The 25,863-nt window shown below is 24.8% G+C and overlaps 3 protein-coding genes across 7 annotated transcripts; all 3 read left to right on the top strand.

Annotated features, from left to right (window-relative positions):
* The first annotated feature begins 477 nt into the window (after window positions 1-477).
* LOC122860457 (phosphotriesterase-related protein) lies at window positions 478-9,485 on the top strand. The gene is made up of 8 exons (XM_044164277.1): window positions 478-632; window positions 691-850; window positions 930-1,120; window positions 1,190-1,348; window positions 1,413-1,577; window positions 1,663-1,880; window positions 1,942-2,970; window positions 9,205-9,485. Exons 1-7 carry the CDS (start codon window positions 611-613, stop codon window positions 2,071-2,073), a joined length of 1,047 nt encoding a protein of 348 aa, XP_044020212.1. The 5' UTR covers window positions 478-610; the 3' UTR covers window positions 2,074-2,970; window positions 9,205-9,485.
* A 1,807-nt stretch (window positions 9,486-11,292) lies between these two features.
* On the top strand, window positions 11,293-19,596 carry LOC122860456. The gene is made up of 11 exons (XM_044164276.1): window positions 11,293-11,414; window positions 14,429-14,507; window positions 14,598-14,792; window positions 14,918-15,293; window positions 15,434-15,841; window positions 16,119-17,642; window positions 17,716-18,166; window positions 18,229-18,451; window positions 18,516-18,765; window positions 18,831-19,058; window positions 19,127-19,596. The coding sequence occupies exons 2-11, from the start codon at window positions 14,505-14,507 to the stop codon at window positions 19,330-19,332; spliced, it is 3,864 nt and encodes a 1,287-aa protein (XP_044020211.1). The 5' UTR covers window positions 11,293-11,414; window positions 14,429-14,504; the 3' UTR covers window positions 19,333-19,596.
* Window positions 19,597-21,324: 1,728 nt separating this feature from the next.
* Window positions 21,325-25,857, top strand: LOC122860453 (palmitoyltransferase ZDHHC2-like). 5 transcript variants are annotated; one of them, XM_044164270.1, is made up of 10 exons: window positions 21,325-21,992; window positions 22,155-22,181; window positions 22,256-22,350; window positions 22,411-22,531; window positions 22,613-22,836; window positions 22,922-23,063; window positions 23,142-23,268; window positions 23,837-23,923; window positions 25,534-25,593; window positions 25,744-25,857. In XM_044164270.1, exons 1-10 carry the CDS (start codon window positions 21,872-21,874, stop codon window positions 25,808-25,810), a joined length of 1,071 nt encoding a protein of 356 aa, XP_044020205.1. In that variant the 5' UTR covers window positions 21,325-21,871; the 3' UTR covers window positions 25,811-25,857. The 5 variants fall into 5 exon arrangements, with proteins under 5 accessions (XP_044020205.1, XP_044020206.1, XP_044020207.1 ...); XM_044164271.1 differs by lacking the exons at window positions 25,534-25,593; window positions 25,744-25,857 and adding an exon at window positions 24,529-24,808; XM_044164272.1 differs by lacking the exon at window positions 25,534-25,593 and having other exon boundaries at window positions 21,326-21,992; window positions 25,744-25,854.
* The last annotated feature ends 6 nt before the right edge of the window (window positions 25,858-25,863 follow it).

Genomic DNA, 25,863 nt, shown 5'->3' with positions numbered 1-25,863 from the left:
ATGTATAACGATCGATGATTATAAAAAAAAAAAAACGAGTGTAGCGCATTAAAATAATTAAAAATATATATAAATATATAACTTCATCAAATGGATTATTTAATCGAAAATAAATAAATCAGAGTTTCAATTTTTAGCCCTCAACACTCAGATAATTTATTATGAATAAAAAAAAATGATATATATATAAAAAAATTTAAAAAACTTTACTTAATTTTATTAGTTTTATTTAATTTTTATTTTAATCAAAAGTTAATTATTTCTGGAGTAAAAAAAATTTTAAATATGAATTTTTTTTATTTTTTACAACAATTTTTATTTATTTTATTTTAAGATAATAGCAGTTAAATTAATTATGAAAATTTTATCTTTTTAATTTTTACTTGATGGCACTCAAGATAATTGTAAATATTTCTTGATATCTTTGGAAGAAAAAAAAAATAGGATGACGTTGTTTGTGATAAAAGAAATTCAGCTGCTTTTACACTGATGAATTTTATTTATTGAAAAGAAAATATATATGTATTAAAATATAGTATAGTTTCAATAAATGGTAAGTAAACTTTTCAGACATTATCAGAGAGTACTTTGTTATTGAAAAATAATAAAAATGGACGCGTCAATTGAGACTGGTGAGTATGATGGCATTGCTGGGTTTTAAAATAATAATTAAAATTATATTATTTTTAGTCACAGGAAAAGTGAAACTTGACGAGCTTGGAAAGACATTGACCCATGAACATTTAGCTCTTGATTTTTGTACATTTTATGTACCACCACCGAGTCAGCTGACAAATATTTTTGAGCATAAAATACAACTGAATAATGTTGGTTTTATCAAGCAATATCCGTACGTAAATTTGATGATTTATCTTTAATTATCAAGCTATAAAAAAATGAGATATTAATAAATATTTAAATTATTTTAGATACAGTAGTAAATACAATGTTAATTTTTGTGATGATGATACTTACAAAGCTGTCTTGGAAGATGTTAAAATATATAAAAAATATGGAGGTGGTACAATTGTTGAAAATTCAAATTATGGATTGAAAAGAAATATTCCTTTTATGAAAAAAATAAGTGAAGAAACTGGTGTAAATGTTATCATAGGAACAGGTAAAATTAATTTTATTTCTTTTAATAATAAAGTTAATTTTTGCTATTTAAATTGATGGATTTATCAAGGTCACTATGTTGATGCAACTCAGGATAAAATAAATCACGAAATGACTGAAGAAAAAATGTATGATTTGATGATAACTGAGCTGACAAAAGGTTGTGTTGATTATCCATCAGTTAAAGCTGGATTCATTGGTGAAGTAGGAAGCAGTTGGCCAATAACAGGTAAAAAAAAAAAAAATGAAAACTCAATAGCTTAAATATAAATTATTAATAAAATTTATTATAGATTTTGAAAAAAAGGCAATACGTGCAACAGCAAAAGTTCAACAGCAATTAAAATGTCCAGTGACTTTCCATCCTGGTAGAAATCCTCAAGCACCATTCGAAATAATGAGAATTTATACTGAAGCTGGTGGAGATGTTGATAAAGCAATCATGTCACATTTAGACAGTAATTATATACCATTAATAAATCAACATTATGATAATACCAACAATAATTAATTTAAATAATTTTCATCATTTAAAAACAACAGGAACAATCGATGATAAATGTCAACTTTTAGAATTTGCTAAATTAGGATGTTATACACAATTTGATTTATTCGGTACAGAATGTTCATTTTATCAGCTTGATGAAAAAATAAATATGCCATCAGATGCACAAAGACTTGATAGAATTAATTGGATTAAACAAGATAATGGAGTTGATAAAATTCTCATGAGTCATGATATTCATACGAAACATCGTTTGGTAAATATATTTATCTCTATTTTATAATTGAGCTTTTGTTATTTTATTTTTCATTTGTCAGATTGAATATGGAGGACATGGTTATTCACACATTATTACAAATGTTTTACCAAGAATGAGCTCAAAAGGTTTCGATTTAAATGAAATTGATATGATTACTACCATCAATCCAAGAACTTGGTTAACTTGGTAATGATTTAATTAAAAAAAAAAAAATGATTTACCACTGTTTTACATGAAAAATATAAAAGAATATAATTTTTTATCAATTTTATTTTGTTTTATCTTGTTATATAGTGTATTTTTTTGTTTTAAATCAAACAAAATAAATAAATATCATGTAATTTCTATAGACATGTTATAATTTCTGGGAAAATCGATAATTTTCTTTTTCGTTTTTTTGATGGTTGTGCTTTTTATTTATCTTTTATTGATGACTTAAGAGCATCGTCACCATCAGTTTAACCCAGATGACGAGGGTGAATTAAAGAAGGGAGAAAAAAATAAAAAATAATATATAATGTGAGTATCGTATGGAGCAGGCGCGAAAATATTTTGCCCTCTGGCACACACACCTCAATTGTAAAGTGAGATCAGTTGCCCGTGGTTTTTCCAAGGGTATACAGTACTTGATGTTTGTAATCGTGACCCAGTGTCATCCCCAGGCTCCAATACAACCAATATTCTAAAATTTTATTTAAAAATAAGCCAGATTAATTAACAAGGTAACAGTGGAAATTAAAAAATATTATTATTGTTAAATGATAAATAAATTATCAATTTTTTTCTTCATTATTTATGGAACTTGAAGTGATCATAGTGAGATTGTGGTTGTGCTAAAGGACGAGTAGAAAAAAAAAGGTTTGAGGAAGAAAAAGATTATAAATATATATAAAATAATAATGTGTATGTGTGTTGGGGTGCAGAGCCAATTGTAAAATCTTTCGGTGGAGGAAAATATTAAAAATAAAAAATATTAAAACGAGGGTGAATTGTTGGAAGGGAGGACACGCCTGACGATGGATTACTACGTCGACGCAGTTGAATTTAACGTATGATTTTTGCACAGATATTTTATCAAGGACAAAAGGTAAATATACAAAAAAATTATAAACAAATAGATAAATATTAAAAATTAAATGATTTATAATTTTATCTAATTAGATTATATTTAATTTTTAAATTAATTCACATTATTAACAGAAAAAACAAAAGTAAATTTTAAATGTGGAGAATTTTTAAAGAGGGTTTAATTTTTTTTTTTTTTTTCTTATCATTTTTGTGGGTCATGTGAAGAAGGTAAACTACGTTTCGAGGTCGTGGGGTCATGAAGATGTTTTTTTTAAAACTCGTTAAAATTAAAAAAGAAATTTGGTATTTGGTTTAAATTAATATTATTGTTTATGTATTTAAATGTAAATTTATAGAGGTTTAATTGTTGTTTTTTATTAACGTTATTTATTTAGTTGGTTAGTTTTTTTTTTCAAAGAAAAACAATAAAAGATATATTTTCTCTGGCAATTTTTGGTAACGCCCGGGGTATTTTATTTTTTATTTATACATGTATATTTGTGAGTGTAAATAGGTATAGATTAATATATTAAAGCTAGAAATTTTACCCTTGTATATTTTAAACAACTTACTTCCGGTATAATATATTCACAACCACGGATGATTTCAATATTTAAATTTTACATTTTGTAATAAATTTATATATTCATTTAAGTTTAACTTTTTATGCTTTTTTTATTTTTTTTAAAACAAATAAATTGTCAATTATTAACATGGAAATTTATGTTATTTAAGAAATGATTATATTTACATGTTTTTAAATTTTTTAAATTATTCTTTTACAATTTTTTTTCGATATGAATAATTACTAACTTGAAACGTTTTAATTTATCAATTTGTTTTGAATTTATTATCCAATCGAATCGTCATTCAATTACTGAATTTTTTTTTCATGTTGGATAATAAATTTTATAAATTTAAATAATTAAATTCAATAAGCTAATAGTTTTTTGTTGTAGAATAAAAATCTTCTAGAACAACTTGAATTATTTTTTAATATAAAAAATTTATAAATAAATAAAAATATTTATTGATTAAAAATATAAAAGTTTGATTATAAAATTATAAATTATATTACAATGGCATTTTTAATAAATTTAAATTCATAAAAATTCACGTAACTATTGAAATTATTAATTTTAAATAATTAAAAATTTTTTACAATTTTATAATATGATTTTTTTTATTTAACACATTTCATCTTTTTATTTTTTGATAAATAATACAATATATTTTCATTATTATTCAATCAATTATTTCAATTTATAGCTGTATGAAAATAAATATTTTTTTAATCTAAATAATAACAAATGAAAAAAGACTTTTAATTAAATGATTTATGTTTATTATTATTCAATTGTTTTATTGAAAATTTATATTATATTTTTAATTGTTTAATATCAAATCAAATGACCTGATCAAAATTAAAATCACACAACCGGAACTTGCAATTTACAACGTCTAGATTATATCTGTCGTTAAATCGATGCATTTATCCATGGGGAATGAATTGATAGGATGATTGGTCGTTCAAGGGGAAGTTGATGATGATAATCAGAGAGAAAAAATTTTACAGTAAACGTAAATATTCTGCAACGAGCTATCTATTCTTGCGGAAATACCAGTCGTCGCTTAGATACGATGCAATTTTTATTTTTTTTTCAAATAAAAAGCACAACCATCAACGTCAAAAAAAAGAAAAAAAAAAAAAAAGAAATCGATTCGATTCGAATAATAATAATTAAACAAAAAATAAAAAAAACTTTTATAAAATTTTTAGATAATGAATTTTATATTTTTTAGTTCGAAATTTAAAAAAAAAAATAGAACTTTCATAATTTTATGCTCATCAAAATTCAATGAAAAAAAATATTTTCGAGTAATTTCATTTATTTCGAATTTGATTTTCGAAAAAGTTTCTATCCAATTTATTTGATTGGACGATTTTATTAGCCAGTCAATATTAAAACTACAGAGGTGCATGAACTCTATAATAAAGCTTTTTTTTTTTTCTGAGAATACTTGCAAGAGTTCCGGCGAATAAGCCAAATTAAATTTAACAATGATATATTTAATAGCATCAAATGATTCAATTGGAATTTTATTTGAAAAATATGGATATCTAAATAAGAAAAATAAATTTCGAAAAAGTTTAAATGATGAAAATTTATCTACACGTATTTTTATGTGAAATAAAAATTGTTATATTTATGGTAAAAGTATTTTTAGAGAATATTTTTTGATATAACGCCTTTTTCCTGCGGCTATTTTTTTTTTATAAGATTGCATTTCAATTTACCAGAAATCTTGTAGAAAAAAAATGAAAAAAAATGAAGCACAGTTGCTACGTAAATCGTGGCTGAGGTTAATTAGGTCACTTTTTGTATACAAAAACATATTTTTGAATTTAAAAAAGATGGAGAAAATAATAATGCCATATTAATTTTCAAGTGTATACTCAATATCTCAATGTAACCTTTTTATTTCGTTGATAATTCATCTATTCATCTTTCCAAAAAAAAAAAACCATTAGACATTTTTTTTTTTTATTTATTATAAATTTAATTATTAAATGGAAAAAAAAAAAATTCATTATAACAGCTTTGACCTTTTTGAAAGGTTAATATTATCTGTCAAAATCAGATTTCCCGATAATTTTTAAATTAGGTATATTATTTTAATTTACAAACTGACAAAAAATAATTTGTAATTTAAAAAAATAAATGATTTTATAAATTTTTTCAATTTCTACTAAATATCACAGTTCCAATTAATTATTAATTATTAATTTTTAATTATAATTATAATCCATTTAATTAATAATCTCTCGGAAAATTTAAATGTCACAAATAAATACTTTTTTTTCCAATAAATTTCATCAATCAGTAAATTTTTAAATTATACAAAATTAATTTATAAAAAATAATAATAAATCTATTTTTAATGTAAAAAATACTTATAATATTTATTATTATTATTTTTTTTAGTAGAATAATTATTATTATTTTCAAGCAATATAAGATATTGAAAATATAGCCAAAGATTTGACCGACTTTCTACTGTCCAAAGCATTTTCATAAAATATTTTTTGTAGAGCTTTTCAAGCTCTTAAAATAAAAATAATACATACACCTATTTAAATATATCAAAACTAAACGAAAAAAAAAAAAAAATTCAAACGTAAATAAATTCTCCAGTGTCTAAAATTCAAAATTGCCAGTAACTTGTTGAATTATAATTTTATAATTTTATAATTTAATACTAATATTACATAATATACAAGTGACCTATTGAAACTACTAAATCAACAAAAATTTATGTTCTTTTTTTTTTTCTTTTATAGACTTATCAATCTGCAAGTTATACAGATATGGCAATCGATGTAAATTAAACAGGCCAATGTCTTGTACGTGTGTGTGTTATGTGTTTATCAATATATATAGATGTGAGCTTTTCTGCTCAAGTGCTTTTCAGTAACATAGCAACGTAATGTTCCCCAGAGTTCCTGTTTTGCCTTGAGGCAGTGAAAAAAATACAATAGACCAATGTCTATATATTTCACTTTACTTCCCTCGATGCTTTTTCCTTCTCTTCCTTTCTTTCTTTTTTATTTATTTATTTTTTTTTTAATTTTCTTTACTATATAGATTTTCAAGTATATATCTGTACAATGTCTCATAACCTATTTAACGACTGTACCTATCTGTCCACCTCGAGTTTACTATCATTTTTTTTTTTTTTTTTATAACTATGTATTATTATTTTTATTATTTAAACATATAGATATATTTATGTAGTTTTTTATATTGCACAGAATATATGCGTCACGTTGCTTCAACAACATAAAAGTGTACAAAAGCAAACTGTATTAAATTTCTTTTATTTTTTTTATTTCAAAACGATATATCTTGGAGAGAGTGTCTCTAGTGAATCGTCATTGAGTTACTGAATTATATAGAATAATAAAATTTATCAGTATATATTTTTCTTATATTTTTTTTCATGTTGGATAATAAATTTTGTAAATTTAAATAAATAAATTCAATAAGCTAATAGTTTTTTGTTGTAGAATAAAAATCTTCTGGAACAACTTGAATTATTTTTTAATATAAAAAATTTATAAATAAATAAAAATATTTATTGATTAAAAATATAAAAGTTTGATTATAAAATTATAAATTATATTACAATGGCATTTTTAATAAATTTAAATTCATAAAAATTTACGTAACTATTGAAATTATTAATTTTAAATAATTAAAAATTTTTTACAAATTTATAATATGATTTTTTTTATTTAAAATATTTCATCTTTTTATTTTTTGGTAAATGTTACAATATATTTCAATTTATAGCTGTATGAAAATAAATATTTTTTTAATCTAAATAATAACAAATGAAAAAAGACTTTTAATTAAATGATTTATGTTTATTATTATTCAATTGTTTTATTGAAAATTTATATTATATTTTTAATTGTTTAATATTAAATCAAATGACCTGATCAAAATTAAACTCACACAATCGAAACTTGCAATTTACAACGTCTAGTTTTTTTCAAAAATTTTTTAAACTACTAAAATTATTTTTTTATAAATAAAAAATAACATTTATTGTTCAAAAATTTATATGAAAATAAGTTTGTAAAATTATAGGTCATATTACAATGAAATTTTGAATAAAGTTATGAAATTGAGTCTGTACTTTTACTTTCACTTCCGATCGGATATGAATGTCTAGACGTCTGACCAAATACGAACTTGCACCCCTTTTTATCCTTTGCTCATATATGAAATCGTTTCATTTAAACCAACTCAAAAGCCACCCTATATTTTCATATACCAAACAAAATTACATACTCCCTATATTTACACCAAAAAATATCAAATTTATTCCTTCATAAATAACCGAAAAAAGCAATTATTAATTTTTTTTTTTTTTCAATTAAAAACTCATTTATCTATCACTTAAAAATTAGAAGAAAAATATAACTATAAAATTTATTTTTCTCACGTCAAACTCTTGTGGCCAAGTAAAAAATCACCCCCAAAGAAAACAAGGCAAACCAGCAAAAAATAAAAAATAAATTTTGATATTTTGATATATATAACATCAGCAGAAAAAAGGGACAAACGAGGGCAAAATGTGCCACGTTGATTCCCACAGTAAAAATAAAAAAAATAACGTTTGTGGTTGAGGTTTATTGGGAGCTTAAAAAAAAAAAAAGAATAAGGGGTAGTATAAAAATAAAAATAATAATAATCAAGAGCTTTGTGTCACGTACTTGAAAGAATGAAAAATCCAAGGGGAGTTAAGAAAGAAACATATACATATTTATGTATTTTCACCCTCTACCCTTGTTCATGTGCACTTAAAGTCACTAGAAAATACTTACAAAACATTTTGTGTATACTCTTTTACTATCGTATTCCTCTTTTGGTTACAAACTTTATAAGCATTCAAATAGAGACCGAAAAAAGTTTAACTTTACGCGAAAAATGCTTCTTTGCGTTTTCAACAACTCTCTCTCCCTCATCCTCTCTCTCTCAGCCTCTCTCTTTTACTCACCACTCGTTTTGTCATTAGTGCTCAAAGTAATATATAATTCTTTTTTTTTCTTATTTTTTCATTTCATCTTGTTTTCTCTTTTTCACTTAATGGTGATGATGGCTTTTTTAGGTCGACTGTTTTTCTTGTCCTAATTCATTTTTTAATCAGCTTTATATTTTTTTTTTCTAAATATTATTTCATTAATTAATTATAAACATTACTAAAATATACTATTTTTTTTTATTTGATTATTTATTCACATGCTTTTTTTTTGTACGAAGGATTTTTGAGAATTTTTTTTTTTTGAATTATTTAAGTGTCCTCGAGACAAACTACCCCAAGGCTATATATACAATTTTTGTAAAATTATTTCAAAAAGATTTTTATGTATTTTAAAAAAGGTCTGACGTTATATTGAAAATGTTTTTGAATTAAAGTTGAAATTTTTATGTTTATAATTATCTAAAAGCAAAATTCTATAGGTTAAAAATAAACCAAAGTGAAAAAAAAAATTCTACAAGGGTCAATTTATAAAAAAAGAAATGAAAAATTGAAATTTTTTATTTTATTTTATATATTCTATTGAAGTTTAAATATATTTTTTAAAATTTATTCAATTCAATTTATTGTAAAGGAAAATAATATGAATATTAAAATTTTTATGACATTATTTTGTTTGATTTTGTTTATAATTGGTTTGCAGAATCGATTATAACCGATGAGGGTTTATTCGCATGATGGAGGGATCACGAGAAAGACTGATAAAATTACTGGACACAAGGCTGGATGTCTCGTGGAGAACGAGTCGTTCACGTCATCGTCATGATGATAAAATTTTAAGCCAAAACGAGTGATTATAGGAAAATTTAAAAATAGGATAATAAATTAATTAAAAAAAAAATTTTAATATATAAAAGTGACATAAAATAAATATTTATTTAATAAGCAAATAATAGTTAAAAATTTTTTTGAGAGAAAAAAAAAAAAAAGAGAAGGGTAGTTTTAAAATTGCAAAGAAGCGATGAGCGATTTACAGGCGACCCTCGAGTTTTCCCTCGAGCTATGCAAGTTCTACAATGTTGATCTGTTTCAACGAGGGTGAGAATATATTTTTTATTTTTCAATATAGACTGTTGATAAATTGTTGATGTTGCTGTTATAATTTTTTTCAATATTATATAAATTAAAATGTAGAAAATATATTCGAAATTTGATCATTATTATTACAGGTACTATCAAATTAGAACAGCTCTTCGTGTGTCACCAAAACTTCCAATCAAAGTTGAAGTTGATCAACTTCGAAATAGTAAGTTTATTATTTTATTAATTATTGTTTAAATAAACAATTAAATTATTAACTAAATAATTTAATTTTTTAGTTATTTAATGAATACTTTTAATTTATAATTTAATTGTTCAGAAATTCATGGAAATTTAATTTTTTTTAACTTGATTTTAATTGTAATACATAATTTTAAATAAAAAATTCTATAGAAAAAATTTAGTTTAATGAAATTGACGTTGTTAAATTATTTCGAAATTTCGAAATAATGATCTTTACTTTTCTAAAATAGTAATTAATTATAAATTCCTTACAAATCGAAAAAGATGTTTCGATATTTCTAGAGTGTTTTGATGTGGAAAAAAAAATTATTTCTGGTAACAATAAAATTTAGAACTTAATTTTTTTTAAAAATGATACTATTGGACACAATTTGCTATTATTTATTTAACAATTAATAATTTTCAGATAAACGTACATTAGACACCTTCGAAGAGCCAGGAACAAGTAAAAGATTTCAAATATTATATAGAAATGAGGAGGTCACATTAGGCACATCAGTTATTTTTCGTGCTCATGTTCTTGTGCATAGTCACAAAATTGAAGAAGCACTGTCACGTACTCACTTTAATCTTGGCGTTGAACTTTGGTTCAGTGAGCCAACCCAACCAGGCAATATGGCTTGTGTGTCCTCCAGGTCAGTTATTTTCTATTCAAAATTACATTTTCATCTTTTTTTTCCTTTTTCATATATAAAATAAAATTCAAATGACAAAAAAAAAACATACAATGGATATTAAATATTTTTATTATTATCATTTCAAACAACAAGTTCAATCACTGAATATTTTTAACTATGAAAAATATATTTTTAAAAATTCGAAAAAATATAAATATCATCAAACTGGAGAAATTTCAAATTAATATATTGATTCTAATGATACTTTTCTTCTTTGTTATTTATTTTTTTAAAAAATACATTTTTTTTTTTTACCTTTGCTTTTATACTTTATTGTAATTTTTTTTTTCTTTCTTTTATTTATTTTTTTTTCCATTTTTTTTTTTAGTCATCTTTTCAGAATTATCTCTATAAAGACTTGGCTCGTCATGTCACTTGGGTGTAGATGAACTTTTTTTAGAACACGACAAGGTTTGCCAAACATAAACGAAAAAAAAAAATGAAAAATTTACATTAATATTTTAAAATTTAGCACTTTTAATTGAAGGGTTTACTTTTTTTTTTTTTATCACACTTTTTATTTTAATAATTATTATTCTTTACACCTGGCAATAAAATTTCATCTGTTTAATTAAATTTTCATTTGTACTTTAATTATTTTTATTTATTTTAGAGCATTGCAGTTGAACTTTGTACCAACAAGAGGTTTGCATTATCATCTACCTGTGCTGTTTGATTATTTTCATCTTGCAGCAGTATCAATAACAATTCATGCTTGTTTAGTTGCTCTACATCAGCCCTTCGTTAAGTCAGTATATTAATTATATTCTAATATATCCAATCAAATTATTATCTTAAACATTAAATAACAATAATTATATTTTTTTTGTTTACATGCTTGGAAAATAAATTTAATTATTAGAAAAAGTATTTTACACTACGTTCAAAGCTGGTGAGTGTTTATAATTATTTTTTACCTTTTAATTATATTACGGAGGTGCAGGACTAGGCGCAAAGCTTTCTGTGCACTTCATAAAAATCCCACTTATTGTTTCTATAATAATTAACATAGACAGTTTAAATTAGGCGTAAATTAGTGTATTATATTATAAAATCATAAATAATTATTTTCTTAATTATACGTACGTCTTCCTTCGCTACGTCTTTTCCAAATCACCCAGGAGGTAAGACGTTTGATTCGTTTTTTTTTAAGTGGTTTCTCCAATAGACCTATTCCACTATAAAATTACGCTTTTCGCAAGTCATAGCTGCAGCTATAACTATTTCGTTTCGGTTTATATAAATTTTTAGATTGCGCTCGTAGCAGCAAATCTTCGCACTGCGCTCTCAGCTGCAAGTATTCGTACTGCGCTCTCAGCTGCAAGTACACGCATAAAAAATACGGGGGAAAACAACACGGTAATTTTTTCGAAGTAATCATTTATTATTCGATAGGACATTTTTTATCTTCACTTAATTCACCATGTCACTATCAGTCACTATGATTACTTCTCGCTATTTATCACACGTAGCTGCAAGTATTCATACTGCGCTTATCGCTGGGATTATTCGTACTGCGCTTATAGCTGCAAGTACGAAGGGTTCAAAAAACAAAACAACAAAATAAAAACAACAAAAAAAAAAAAAAAATGATAAAACACAGTCACACAGTTATCAATATTACCATTAACATTACCAACATTTACATATTACCAATTGTTGAATGTACCCTGAGCTAGTCCCTCTGCATCTCCATCATGGACCATCTGCTTCAGCAACCTTTGAGAAATCGTCCAATGTCCTTCGTGCACCTCCTTCGTTGACCATCTGTTTCAGCAATCATCTGGGAATTGTCCAATGTCCTCCGTGCAGCATCTCCTCCGTTGGGCCATCTGTTTCCGCAATTTCTAGAATCAGTTTTTCAAGCAGTATTTAAAAACCAAGCGTAATAAATTTTTTTTTGTTGGAAAAGTGCGTAAAATGTCAAATAAAAAAATCTTATATACTAACATACATCGCGATTGGAAAATAGGGTAATAATTTATCTATTATAAATTATCACGATAGTTTATAATACATCCTAATCACCCTCGTCTACTCTGTTTGAGATAGACAAGGTTGATCCATTTTGACTTTCACTCTACCACCATTTAATTTGGCATCGAAATTGAATATGATCATTCACAAAAATCGTCAAAATGAATCTAAAAAAAAATAATTTGGGAACGACGAGAAGTTTAAAAAAATATGAAAAACAATTTTTTGAAACTTCAAGGACATTAGAGCACTTTTCCGGGATGGGTTAAAAATTACAACTAGTCAGTCGTGATCCTGGCTTTTATTCACACTTTGTGGATCCTGACTAGAGGGACTTAACGTATTACAGCAAACAGCAAACACGTCCAGGTATCCTCCAATAATCCAATTAAAATATCCAGGTAATCTCCAATAATCCAAATAAAATGTCCAGGTAAATTTCTCAGCAATAATCCATGAAGATAAGTGAATGGCTCGTTCTAATCCAAAAATGCACTTTTTACACTTACACTTTTTTGAAGTAATCAATCACTATATCGCGCACTATGATTACTTCACACTTGTAATTTTATTTTTTATAATTTTTTTTAAACAACACTTTCACTATTCAATTATTTAAACACTTTTTTTTTTTATTACAAAAAACCACGAGGTTGTCTGCACGTGGCAGCTTCGAAAAATTTTTAACCTAACCGAGCGAACGAAAAAATTTAAAACGATTACACTCCGAAAAAATGAGACAAACTAACTAAAATCGAAAAAATTATTTTATTAATTATATACTTTTTTTTATATTGAAAAAACACTTTTTAAAAAATTTAACCAACAAAAAATCAAAGAATTTATTTTATTAATTAAATACTTAAACTTTTTTTCATACCGAGCAACCACGAGGTAGTTTCGAAAATTTCTAACCTAACGCGAACGACCGAGAAATTTAAAGAGATGTTAACGTGGCACGAACAGAAGAAGAACTGACTAGAAATCGTCTAGGACTGCCTTTTATATACGATAGACAAAGACCGGATATTTCTATTTTCTATGTGCTTCCTGTGCTTCACTGCGCCCTCTGCAGATGAGTCATAGGTTGCGAACGGCAGGTGAAAATTTTCGAAACACGTTTGGTACAGCTGTACAGCTGTACAGCATATGATAAGATGATGAAAAAGATAGATAGATAGAAAGATGAAAAAGAAAATTTCGACAACATATGGACGTTCAAGTTAAAAAAAAATGCTCTAGACAATTCTCTTATCTTTGAAAAAAAAGATTATTTAATTATTATTTATATTTCATTTTAAATAAAACAAAAAAACAATCCTTGCTTTTTATATTTCTTCATAATAAAATAATATTAATATGAAAAAAAATATATAATATTTTATTTGAATTTACCCAAACTTTAGCTATTAGAAATATTAAAATTTTATAAATAATTTTTAAATCTGATATAAAATAAATTTCTTATTAATTATTATTATTATTTATAATATTTATATAATAAATAAATGAAATAAAAAAAAGTACTGTACGTTATTTTTATTTTGAAAATGTCTTGATAATTGTTTTAAAAAAACTTGAAGAATTTAAAGATTAAAAAAAGTTAGCTTTCCTATATTTTTTCGATAGATTTTAGTGTTCTATATAATTCTAAAGATGTGATTTTGAACCCAAGTTAATTGCTAAATACCTATCTATATCTTGTGAAAGATTATTGTAAAATCAGATATATGAGTTTTGTGTTTAAGAAGAATTTTGATACTTTGATTTTGGGTGCGGTGAAATTTCAACCACGATAGCTTCGTTAGTACTGTACTTAATATGTACCAACACAATCCACTTTGCGGGCTTTTTTTTAATTCAATTTTAATATAATTTTATGAAAATATAAATTTATTTAATTGTTATTTTGTTTATTTTTGGATCAAGTGCACCAAGGGGTGGTAAACAATGGCTTCAATCAAAACAACCACCAACAAGTACAATAACAAATGACTTTTCAAATATGGTAAATTATAAAAAAAAATATTACCAATAATTTACTATAATAAAAAAAAATATATATAATATATAATTTAAATTTGAATTAAAAAAATAGGAAACATTGACACGATGTGTTGGATCAACAACGAGAATTCAACATGCAAGAGTCATTCAAAAAGAAGTTACGAGACTTTTATTAGCATCAAGGGAAAATCTTCTTAATGACATTGCAGACTTGGCAAGACTATTGCCATCATGGGAACAACGTGATCTAGAAATTGCTGAACGAAAACGCAAGGAGGCCACAAAGGTATCATTTGCATGTCTGAAAGAATTTTCAATTTACTTGAAATTTTCAATATCATCTAAGTCAAGTTGATGATGAAATTTGTTGGACATATTTTTGATAATTATATCTTTTTATGTGTTATAAAGTTAATCGACTCAGAGGATGTTGATATTGCTCAACTTTGTGCACAAAATATTGTTCTTTGGAATATATTTCTTGAGGCATTTACAAGACAAGAAGTTATACAACAACATTTAGCAAGAATTCATCATCAACTCAGAGTCAAAAGATTTGCCGAAGGTTTTTTTGTATTAGAAAATCCAAGAATGTCAGCAGCTGGTTGTTACGATGCAAATTATCAAAATTATCAAGCTGTAAGTGAAGCTGCTAGAAGATCACGTTACTTAGCTGCTTTACCACCACTTCCAGTTCATTGTCCTGAAGTTGATGGTGATATTAATTCATTGCCACTTATTTTTGAGGATCAATATTCAGATATGCAACAGAGACATCGAAATAGTGGTAAAATATACATAAAAAAAAATACTTCATCATTAACTCAATCAAAAAAAATTATTAAAATTAATTACTAGACTTTAAAAAGAGTTGAAAAATATATAAAAATAAAAAATAAGTTTATTAAAAAATATTATTTTACATAGTACCAACGATGGAAGATTGCAGCTGTGGAATTTCTGGAATTATAGAATCAAAAACATCAAGTGTATGGTCACCAAGAAGTGAAGGAGCTGTTCAGGATTTATCAATGATACAAGCACGTTTTGGTTTGGCACCATCAGCATTACCAGCACGTCACAGTAAATCATTGGATCAATTGGGACCAGAAATACCACAATTAATACAGCCAACATCACCAAAAACACTTCCAAGATCAGCATCAACACAATTATTTAGTAAACAACGTGCTGGAAGAAATATAACACCACCAACATCAGTACCATCAAAAAGCAGATCAAGATCACAGGCACCACTTCATACAGCAAGAAGTACAACTTTATATCCACCCTCGGGTCAGCAGCTGGCTTCCTCAGCACCGAATCCATCATTAGGTTCTTTTATTTTTGCTTTTGCTTTGTGTTGCTCAATTTATAATTAATTTTTTTTTTTTTTTTTTTTTTTTCAAATGCTGCAGTGTGGCGCATGTTTAGCATAATATTTTATAACAAGTTGAGTAAAAATTTTGAATTTTATCAAGTAAATATTCATTACTTACTCAATTTGTTATTGAAATATTTTTTGATTTTTTTTTTCCGAGTTTTCATGCAAACAAATCATTAAAATGTATTATTTTAATATTTTTGATAATTTTAAAATTATTATTTACAGGTTTTACACCAGTGGCAACTCTTCCACGAGCAAAATCAACGCAAATATTAGTAGAAAATTCATATCAACGTTATAATAATTCAGATGAAAATTTAGATCGTCCATCAACATCAATAACATCATTATTAGCAGCAATGTTTCCAGAGTTATCAACGACATCTGAATTGCCTGGTTATAAACCTTCAAAAAAACAACAACAAAATCTTCAAGTACCAAGTTACATTGGTGAATTTGATTTATCTCAACTTTGTATTAGTGATAAAAATGAAGTAAGTACAACATTAGATAGCAGAAGATTACGTTTAGAACCAAGAAGTCATCATTTATATCCAATTAATTGTAATCAATTAACTAATGTTAATAATAAAAAACCACAAAATGGTGAAAGTGATGTTAATCAATCACTTCGTACAGCAACATTAGATAGAGCAACTTATCGTGGAAATTCTAAAAAAAATAATCAAGGTATCGTTGATAAATTTACAGTAGATAATAATTCAGATACAAGAAGATATCATACATTGGGAAAAACAAGTACAACTGGTGCTTATAAAACAACAATTAAAAATCAAGAAAAAAAATATTCTTTAACAAATGGAATACAAGAAAATGTATCAACATATTCCCTACTTGTTGATCCTCTAAATAAAAGATTTAACAATACATATGGTGGTCTTTCAGATACATTTTTTTGTCCGCCAAATGGTGTAAATTCAGGGCTTCAAGATAACAAACCAAAACGTCCAAAAAGTACTGAAAGATTATTTGATGTTGATCATGGAATTGATTGTTGTCAAGATAATGATTTAAAAAATATTTATGAAAGCAAAGTAATATGGGAACCAAGAATAAATAATGGATTAATAAATGATGATAATAAAGTACGTAGACATGATAAAAAAAATGATGTATCAAGAGAGCCACTCTATGAAATAATAGCATTAAAAGTTGAAAAAAAAAATGATAATAAAAGAGGAAGAAGACCACATTCAGCACCAGCAATTGATGATGATGTTATTATTAAAAATGATAAAACTATTAAAAGATGTTCTCATAGAGCTAGAAAAACATTAACACCATACAAAGATGATGAAATTGTATCATTGCCAAAATTTAGAATGACACAAATTCAAAATAATCCAAAAAATATACAAGAAAATGATAATACAAATAAATTAATAATTAAAAATGATAATTTAGAAGCTACAACAATTATAACACCAGTATCTGATGAATCAAGTCCTGGCTTAGCACCACCAACATCAAAAAGATTAAGATGTGCAAGTGTTCCTGTTGAACAAACTAAAGTTGTTGTACCAAGAAGTGCTGTGTCATTACCATGTATGCCAATTCGTGATGCAAAATATTATCAAAATGATGAAAAAAAAATTATTACACCAAAAAGTCCAACTTCATCAAGACCAAGTAGTCCAGCAACAAGTTCAGATTCTGGTAATTTAACATCAGAGTGTTCTGGATGGGTTAGCAGTGGTGATACATCAAGTTCAGAACAAAAAAAAAATGGTAAAATTCAAATTAACATATTTTCCAATAAATTTACATATTTCCTTGACAAATACACTTTTTTTTTTTGTAGACACAACAAGGGGAGATAAATTTAATCAACGCTTGACAAAAATTCCACCAAAAAAAGATAAAAAAAATAAATTAAAATTAAATAATAATAATGAACATTCATATGAAGAAGTTAGATTACCACCACCAAAAATGTTTCAAGATGAACCACCACCACCAGAAGCATTTCGTGATCCAGCACCAGTGCCAATGATTGATAATCCGTTGTATCATGTTTATGAAACAGTTAGAAGAGCTAAAAGTCCAAAACAAAATAAAACAGCTCCATGTAGTCCACAAAGAAATCGTGATAAATATGAAAGAGATAATATTTATACTAGTAGAGATTTTTGTCTTGATTGTTATCAAGAAGGTAAAGAAATTCTTCAATCAACACAAGATGATGTTATTAATTTTAAAAAATGTAAAGAAGATTTTAAAAGACAAATGAATTTTTCTGGTAAAATTTATAGGTATGTTATTATTTAATTTATCATTTAATTTTTCTGTTTAATATTAAATTTATTTATGATAGGTTTTTTGATGCAACTCACAGTGATTATTCGGGTATGGCAACAAGTCTACCATATTTTTACATAAGTGATGAGTATCGTTTATTTTCACCTGAGGGTCCACATCTTATTATTTGTGTACATGGTCTTGAGGGTAATGCTGCTGATCTTAGACTTGTTAAAACTTATATGGAACTTGGTTTGCCTGGTGCACATCTTGATTTTCTTATGTCCGAAAGAAACCAGGTAATTTTTTACTTGTAACTTTAAGTTTTATAAATTGATTGATACAAGAATTTTATATTTTTAGGGAGATACATTTTCTGATTTTGACACAATGACTGATCGTTTGGTTGAAGAAATATTACATCATATTGATACATCAGGTTTAAATCCAAAAAAAGTTAGTTTTATTGGTCATTCATTGGGAAATATTATCATCAGAAGTGCATTAACTAGGCCACAATTGAGACCAATTTTACCAAGATTACATACATTTTTAAGTTTAAGTGGTCCACATCTTGGTACCCTGTACAATACCAGTGGCCTTGTAAATGCTGGTAAGTAAAAAAAAGTACAAATTAATATAAAATATCATTATTAATTTGAATTTTATTATAAAAAGGCATGTGGTTTATGCAAAAATGGAAAAAATCTGGTTCATTATTGCAACTTGCAATGAAAGATTCATCAGAAGTTAGAAGATCATTTATGTTTCGTTTGAGTCAACGAAGTAATCTTCACAGATTTAAACATGTTTTACTTTGTGGAAGTGCACAAGATCGTTATGTACCACTTCATTCAGCAAGAATTGAATTATGCAAAGCTGCTGTACGTGATCCAACTGATCAAGGTAACATTATTTAAATTTATTTACATGATTTAAATGATTTAGATGATTTAATTTTGTTGTCTTTTTAGGATCAGCATACAGAGAAATGGTTCACAATATATTATATCCAGTAATGTCAACACCAGGTGTTAGTCTTGTTAGATATGATGTTCATCATGCACTTCCACCAACAGCCAATGCTCTCATTGGACGTGCAGCTCATATTGCTGTTCTTGATTCTGAACTTTTTATTGAAAAATTTCTTCTAGTCACGGGACTCAAGTACTTCAGATAAAAATAATTTGTCTTTTTTTTGTTTTTAAATAGAAAAAAATTATCATTAATAAAAGCACGAACTTTTTTAATATCACTGTTATTTTACTTTAATTTTTTTATTCACGTTAATCAATTTTAAAAATTATATTTAAAAAAATTTAAATTTCGATAATGCTTCGATTCTCCGTGTTAAATTAATTCTCAAAATAAAAAAGCTCAAATGTTACAGTTAAACAAAAGACTTAAAAAAAAAAAAAATAATAATAAATTTAAAAATATGTAAACGTGGACACATTTTTTTCATTTTTTTTTTGTGAGTTTTATTCCATAATTTTTATTAATTTTATAGGATTTTTTTTTGTTTATAAAGATTGTTCTGGAGTAGAGAAATAATTTTATTTGATTGGCCTAATTGAGTATACATCTGAGTGTTAATTTTTTAGGGCTGAAAAAAATTGTTTTGTAAAAAAAAATAGAACTTAATTTTATTATAGTTTTAGTCTTGCATCATACCTGACTGAGTCATCAAAAAAATATTTGAAAAATATGAATAAATATATTGGAATGTAATTTTAAAAATTAATAAAAAACTTGAATGGAAAAAAAATTGACCTGAAAATAATTGTCGAAGGAAAAGTTACAATGAAAAAAAAGTGCTTGGTTTTTTTAAGAAAAAAAAAACAGACAAAATATGATTTGGAAATTGAAATAAAAAGATGAATTCGAGTGTAATTAAATTAATTGAGACGATAGTTGTAACTGTCGAGTGAATATTATAAAATAATTGTACATTTATTCCAAAAAAACTTTATGAAAAATCCCTCCAAATAGATATCAATTGCTCAGAACAATTTAGTGTGTATAATTTAGCTAATAATATCATCAAAATAATAAATTAAGTTAATGTGTCAAGCAGTATTTGCAATTTGAATAATCCATACTTTTCAATCAAAATAAAATTTTCACAAGGTAAAATCAACGAAGCAAAATTCTTTTTATGTTTAGTAGCTTTGAGAATAATCGAACTCTTATGATCGAAATAAAATCATCAAAAAAATATCATAGTTTGCTCAAATAAAAAAAAAAATACTATCCAAATCAAACATTTTTTAAAAACGATTGTAACACAACATCGAAAAAAATTAATTTTATCTGAAAAATAAAAAAAAAAAAACAACTTGTCTTAATCTCTGTGTCAAAGAGCAGTCTCTCTATGAAATAAAAATATGTGAAATAAAATTGTTTTATTAATAATGTAAAAAAATAATAATAATAAATATGATAAAAAAAAAAAAAATAATAATCGCCGAGCGATATAAATGGAAATATTATATTTAAAAAAAATAGTAGAAATGAAATTGTGAATGAAAAGTCAACACCAAATTAAATAAATTAAAGAAAGTGCTGATTATTATTTGAAAAAAATATTATTAAGTTATAAATAAATTTTAGAAAAATACAAAGAAAAATATTCATTTAAAATGGAAATTAAATAACATATAAGTCATTAATAAAAATAAATAAATATTATTACTATTTACTAGATTTATATTTCAAATATTTTACTTTTATTAATTTATAATTAACTTATTATTCCAATTATTCGTTTAATTTTTATTCAATTATTTATTTAATGATTATTTTATTTATTTGTTTTCTCATTCATTTTATTCTTAATTGTATTAATATTTTAACTTTGTTTTATAAATTAAATAATTACAATAATTAATACTATATTCTTGTTTTTTTTATTATTGTATAATTTGTAATGTTAAAAACTTTTAAATTCCCCGTCAAAAAAGATGGCGAATAAAAAAAAAAAATCGACACTAGCGCCGCGGATTACTAATATTACCGTATTTTTACAGCAAATTGATATCAAAAAATTGTAAATAAACAGGTAATTTAGCAATAAATACAATAAAAATACCGTAATAAATACCGACACGATATCAAAAAAATAACCACCGTTATTTTGACTATCTCTCTTGATCTCTCTCTAATCTCTATTGCTCTCTATCTCGTATTTGATGCATTTTTTTCTACTGTCAAATCCGTGTTTTGTGTGCATCAAAGTGCATCATTAATAATTGTAAACGTTCAATACATGTGTGCATGTGTGTGTTCTAATAAACTCGTCAAAAAAAAAAATAAAATAAACATCAAAAATTAATAATAATTATATTTAAAATAGCGGTATTGTTGCCAAGAGAGAAAATACATGAAAAATTTTTGTTTATTTGTGTAGGAAAAATAAGCTCTATTTTTCACTCTTAGTCATCAAAAAAAAAAAATTAATTTTTATCTTGACAAATGATATATCATATTTTGGTAAAAATTATTTATATTATACATTCAACTCAATGATTTACGTCTTACATTAATAATTTATTATAAAAAAAAAAAATAGAAATACATGTCCATGATGATCATGATGATTACCAGTTTGATAAAAAAATGAATCAAAATAAAAGTCGACACAAAAAGTGTGATAGATAATTGTATATATAATTTTTGTTTTTCTTCAATATTAATTATCAATTAAATTAGGCTTAATAATGGGAAAACAAAGTGAATCATGTTGGTGGTGCATGAAAGCATTCAAATGGGTTCCTGTGTTGTTCATACTGACCATCGTTGGTTGGTCATATTATGCATACGTGGTGCAACTTTGTTATTGTAAGTATAAAAAAATTATTCAGGTTAATTTTATATATTTTAATCGAAATAAAAACATCAACAAGATGTAGGTTACTTGCAAGCCCTTGACCTATTTAATTGTAATCTGTTGTGTTTGTTTGATCGAATGTTTTAATCAATAATCATTATTTTTTTTTACAGATACAATTGAGAGTTTTATTCAAAAAGGTTAGTTTATATTATTATTAATTATTAATAATAATTGCAGTATAATTAATTATGTATTTTTATTTGTTTTTCAGTATTTTATTTATTTTTTTTTCACATATTATTGGGGCTATTTCTTTGGGCTTATTGGCAGACTGTTTCAACAGATCTTACACCAATTCCTGACATGGTAAATATCAACAATAATAACAACAAGATAAAAAAGAATAATGAGTTAAATTATTTTTAGTTTAAAGTACCTGATTATGAAATGGAAAAATTACAACAAGCACCAAATGAAGATGCACAACTTGGAATACTTGAAAGACTTGCACAAGATCTTCCAATAACAAATAGAACAGTCAGAGGAGGTAATAAATATTAATAAACAATTGTTTAATTATAAATAAATTATTAAAAAATAATTTTTCTTTGTTGTTTAATTTTTTTAGCTGTACGTTTTTGTGACAAATGCCAAGTTATTAAACCAGACAGAACTCATCATTGCAGTGTTTGTCGTACTTGTGTATTAAAAATGGATCATCATTGTCCATGGGTTAATAATTGTGTTGCATTTCATAATTATAAATTTTTCATGTTATTTTTGATGTATGCATTACTTTATTGTGTATTTATTGCTGCAACAACTTTACAATATTTCATTCGTTTTTGGAGGGTTTGTTAAATTTTATTTATTATTAAAAATTAATTATCCAATTAAATATATTGCATATATATTAATTATGTAAATGAATTAACAGTCTTTTACACAGAATGAAACAGAAGGAATGGCTAAATTTCATTTACTATTTCTTTTCTTCGTTGCAATCATGTTTGCTGTCAGTTTGAATTCATTATTTTTTTACCACTGTTATCTTATTCTTCACAATCGATCGACACTTGGTATGTTATTGCTGATAGTCATTTAAATATTATTATTAATTAAACTATTTATTTATTTATTTATTTATTTACTTGCAGAGGCATTCAGACCACCAATGTTTCGAATGGGCAAAGACAAAGATGGATTTAGCATTGGTAAATACAATAACTTTCAAGAAGTATTTGGTGACAATAGAAGACTCTGGTGTCTTCCAGTATTTACCAGGTAAATTATTATACAATTATTTATAACAATTATTATTGCTTATAAGGAAAACAAAAGGAACTTGAACCAATTGCACAATACCAGTTCATGCCATTATCTAATTAATCATTTTTTTTTTGTCATTTTTTTTTTTCATGCTTGTTTAATTATTTAAAGAAATTAGTAATAATTATTATTATTTATTAATTTTGCATAAGCTTTTTATATTTAATTTTATTGTGCACTTGTGTCTTTTCTATCTCAAATATTTTTTCGTTAATTTCGAATTTCTAACTCATTTTTTTTTTAACTAAATTAATTATTAACGATTTTCTTTGTTTATTTAGTATATAAATTAGTTTTTTACTTTTTTAACTCAATTATTTATTAATTTTTTGTTTGTTTATTTAATACATTAATGAATTTTTTACTAAATATACTAAAAATAATTTTTTACTCAATTTTTTTGTTTTTTTTTTTTTAAATTGATTTATCATTAGTCAATGAGGGTAATTAATTTTTTAAATATTTATAAATTAACTGAGGGGGGATTTCGTTTTTTGAAAAAAAAAAAAAAAATATGTTTTAGTTTTGGAAATGGAGTGGTCTATCCAGTACGCCCGCAGCATCAAGCTGGTTCTAATACTTACAACTCCATGGGCAATACTCAAAGCAGGTTAGAAATAATATAAATTTAAAAATTATAAAATACAATAAATGGGTTTCTTTTAATTTACAAATAATTTTATATTAATAATTGTTATGAAATTTAAAATGCATGTGCATGTTTCGCTAAAAATTAACTACAATTTCTTGTAACTCTAAAATGTAATTAACAACTCAACAATGCATCTAAACTTCCATATTAATTTCACGTAATAAAAAAAAAAAATTGTAACAATTAATTCACAAAATAACTAAACACAAATGATCCTGCAATTCCAGCGTGTAAATTATACAGCATCATTAGTACTTCATTGATGTGTTAGACCTTTTTCTTATTGAAAAAAAAAAATGAAATTCATTCACTGATTCAGTAGACAATCATGCATGTTTATTGCGATGGAAAATAAAAATTGTGCATCACTTAGACACAGTGATTTCTAAAGATAATTGTGTTACCATTTGATTGGTATTGTGCATCTGGTTCCTGACTAGAATTATAAATTAAATAAACAATTAGTTGTTTATAATTCATCACAGTGTGATGAAATTAATTGAGTTAAATTGATGAAATTTTTCAAAAACAATATAAAATACGATCTGGGATTCGAATTACAGTTTTGGCGATGGAATAAGTTTTCCGGAGAGGCTCCGCGACGAGGACTCACATACTCTTCTGGGTAATATGGCCTAGAGTATCAAGCTAGTCAAGGAATACAAGGCTTATTATCCTTTTTTTTTTTTCTTTTGTTTATCTATTTTTATCTCAGGTACCTAGTAAACTACTTATTCATGTTTTTTTATTTTTTTCTATTTTCATTTCTACTTTGGGCGTCTTTTGAGCGAGAACAAAATAAAATACTATTTTGAGGCATGTAGGGTAAAATAAACACCTCAATAAAATACCAATATTTCCAAAAGAAAAAATTAATTTTCGAAATATCGAAATAAAAAGCTTTTCGAATATTTCGATTTTTTTTATTTTAAAAATTTACAAGTGTGTTTATATTTTACCCCACGTTTTATAAATATTATTTTCATCAACTTCAGTCATAATTAAAACAAACAAATAATTTATAAAATTATTATTAATTATTGTTAATAAAAAATCGATAAATATTTTGTCAAAAAAGACAATAAATCAAGAGATATAAAAATATATTTAAATTTAAAAAAAAAAACAATAAACAATAATTGTTACTGCCCGTGACATAAACAGAAAAATATTATAAAAATAAAAAAATACATTCCATAAAAATATATATCACTGTGAATAGTGTAAGTAAAATTAAATTGCAATTTTATGTATTTACATATCGACTTAAAACAAAAAAAAAAAAAAAGATAAAATTTATCAAATAAATATCTTAATAATTGTATTTACTTTCGAAGATATTGATGCTGATTTTTTCAAATCCAATTCCCAATATTATATTCCACAAGTGTCTATGAAATTTCGTTATTTTTTTTGAATAATAATTTCGCTGTTTATCAATTTATATGCATTTAAAAAAATAAAATAAAAGCATGAAAATAATTAACTGCTTTGAAATGTTTTTTTTTTTTTAAATGAATGACTTATTATTTAATTATTGTAAATGTTTATTTTACTTTTGGCTTTAGGTGTACTCTTGACACAATGAGTTTGGTAGAGGAAGCAACAATTCTTGCTCTTGGTGCTGGGTAAAAAATAAATATACAAAAAAACAAACAAAAAATTAACTCAGCACGTTTTTAATTAGCATAATTTTCTTGGCTTGATTAATCATCAATTTGCTATTTTTATTTTAATTGAAATGTACTTTATAATAATTAATTATTACTGATTTTTAGTACTGCAGTCATAGGACCAACTGTTGATGCCAATAAGCCACTTGTAACACAAATTGAAACGGTTTAAATAATCATCATTAAATTAATTTTTATATTTCATTTATTATAAAAATTATTATT

The sequence above is a fragment of the Aphidius gifuensis genome, linkage group LG1, assembly GCF_014905175.1.
Source record: "Aphidius gifuensis isolate YNYX2018 linkage group LG1, ASM1490517v1, whole genome shotgun sequence".
Classification (NCBI taxonomy): domain Eukaryota; kingdom Metazoa; phylum Arthropoda; class Insecta; order Hymenoptera; family Braconidae; genus Aphidius; species Aphidius gifuensis.
This window is presented reverse-complemented; position numbering and strand designations above follow the sequence as displayed.

Coding starts and splice junctions, on each gene's coding strand:
- LOC122860457 (XM_044164277.1), top strand. CDS start 611: ATGGACGCGTCAATTGAGACTG. Junction 633..690: donor GGACGCGTCAATTGAGACTG/GTGAGTATGATG, acceptor TATTATTTTTAG/TCACAGGAAAAGTGAAACTT. Junction 1,121..1,189: donor AAATGTTATCATAGGAACAG/GTAAAATTAATT, acceptor GGATTTATCAAG/GTCACTATGTTGATGCAACT.
- LOC122860456 (XM_044164276.1), top strand. Junction 17,643..17,715: donor TTCAGAACAAAAAAAAAATG/GTAAAATTCAAA, acceptor TTTTTTTTGTAG/ACACAACAAGGGGAGATAAA. Junction 18,167..18,228: donor TTTTCTGGTAAAATTTATAG/GTATGTTATTAT, acceptor TATTTATGATAG/GTTTTTTGATGCAACTCACA.
- LOC122860453 (XM_044164270.1), top strand. CDS start 21,872: ATGGGAAAACAAAGTGAATCATGTTGGTGGTGCATGAAAGCATTCAAA. Junction 22,351..22,410: donor TTACACCAATTCCTGACATG/GTAAATATCAAC, acceptor AATTATTTTTAG/TTTAAAGTACCTGATTATGA. Junction 23,924..25,533: donor ATGGGCAATACTCAAAGCAG/GTTAGAAATAAT, acceptor TTTTGGCTTTAG/GTGTACTCTTGACACAATGA.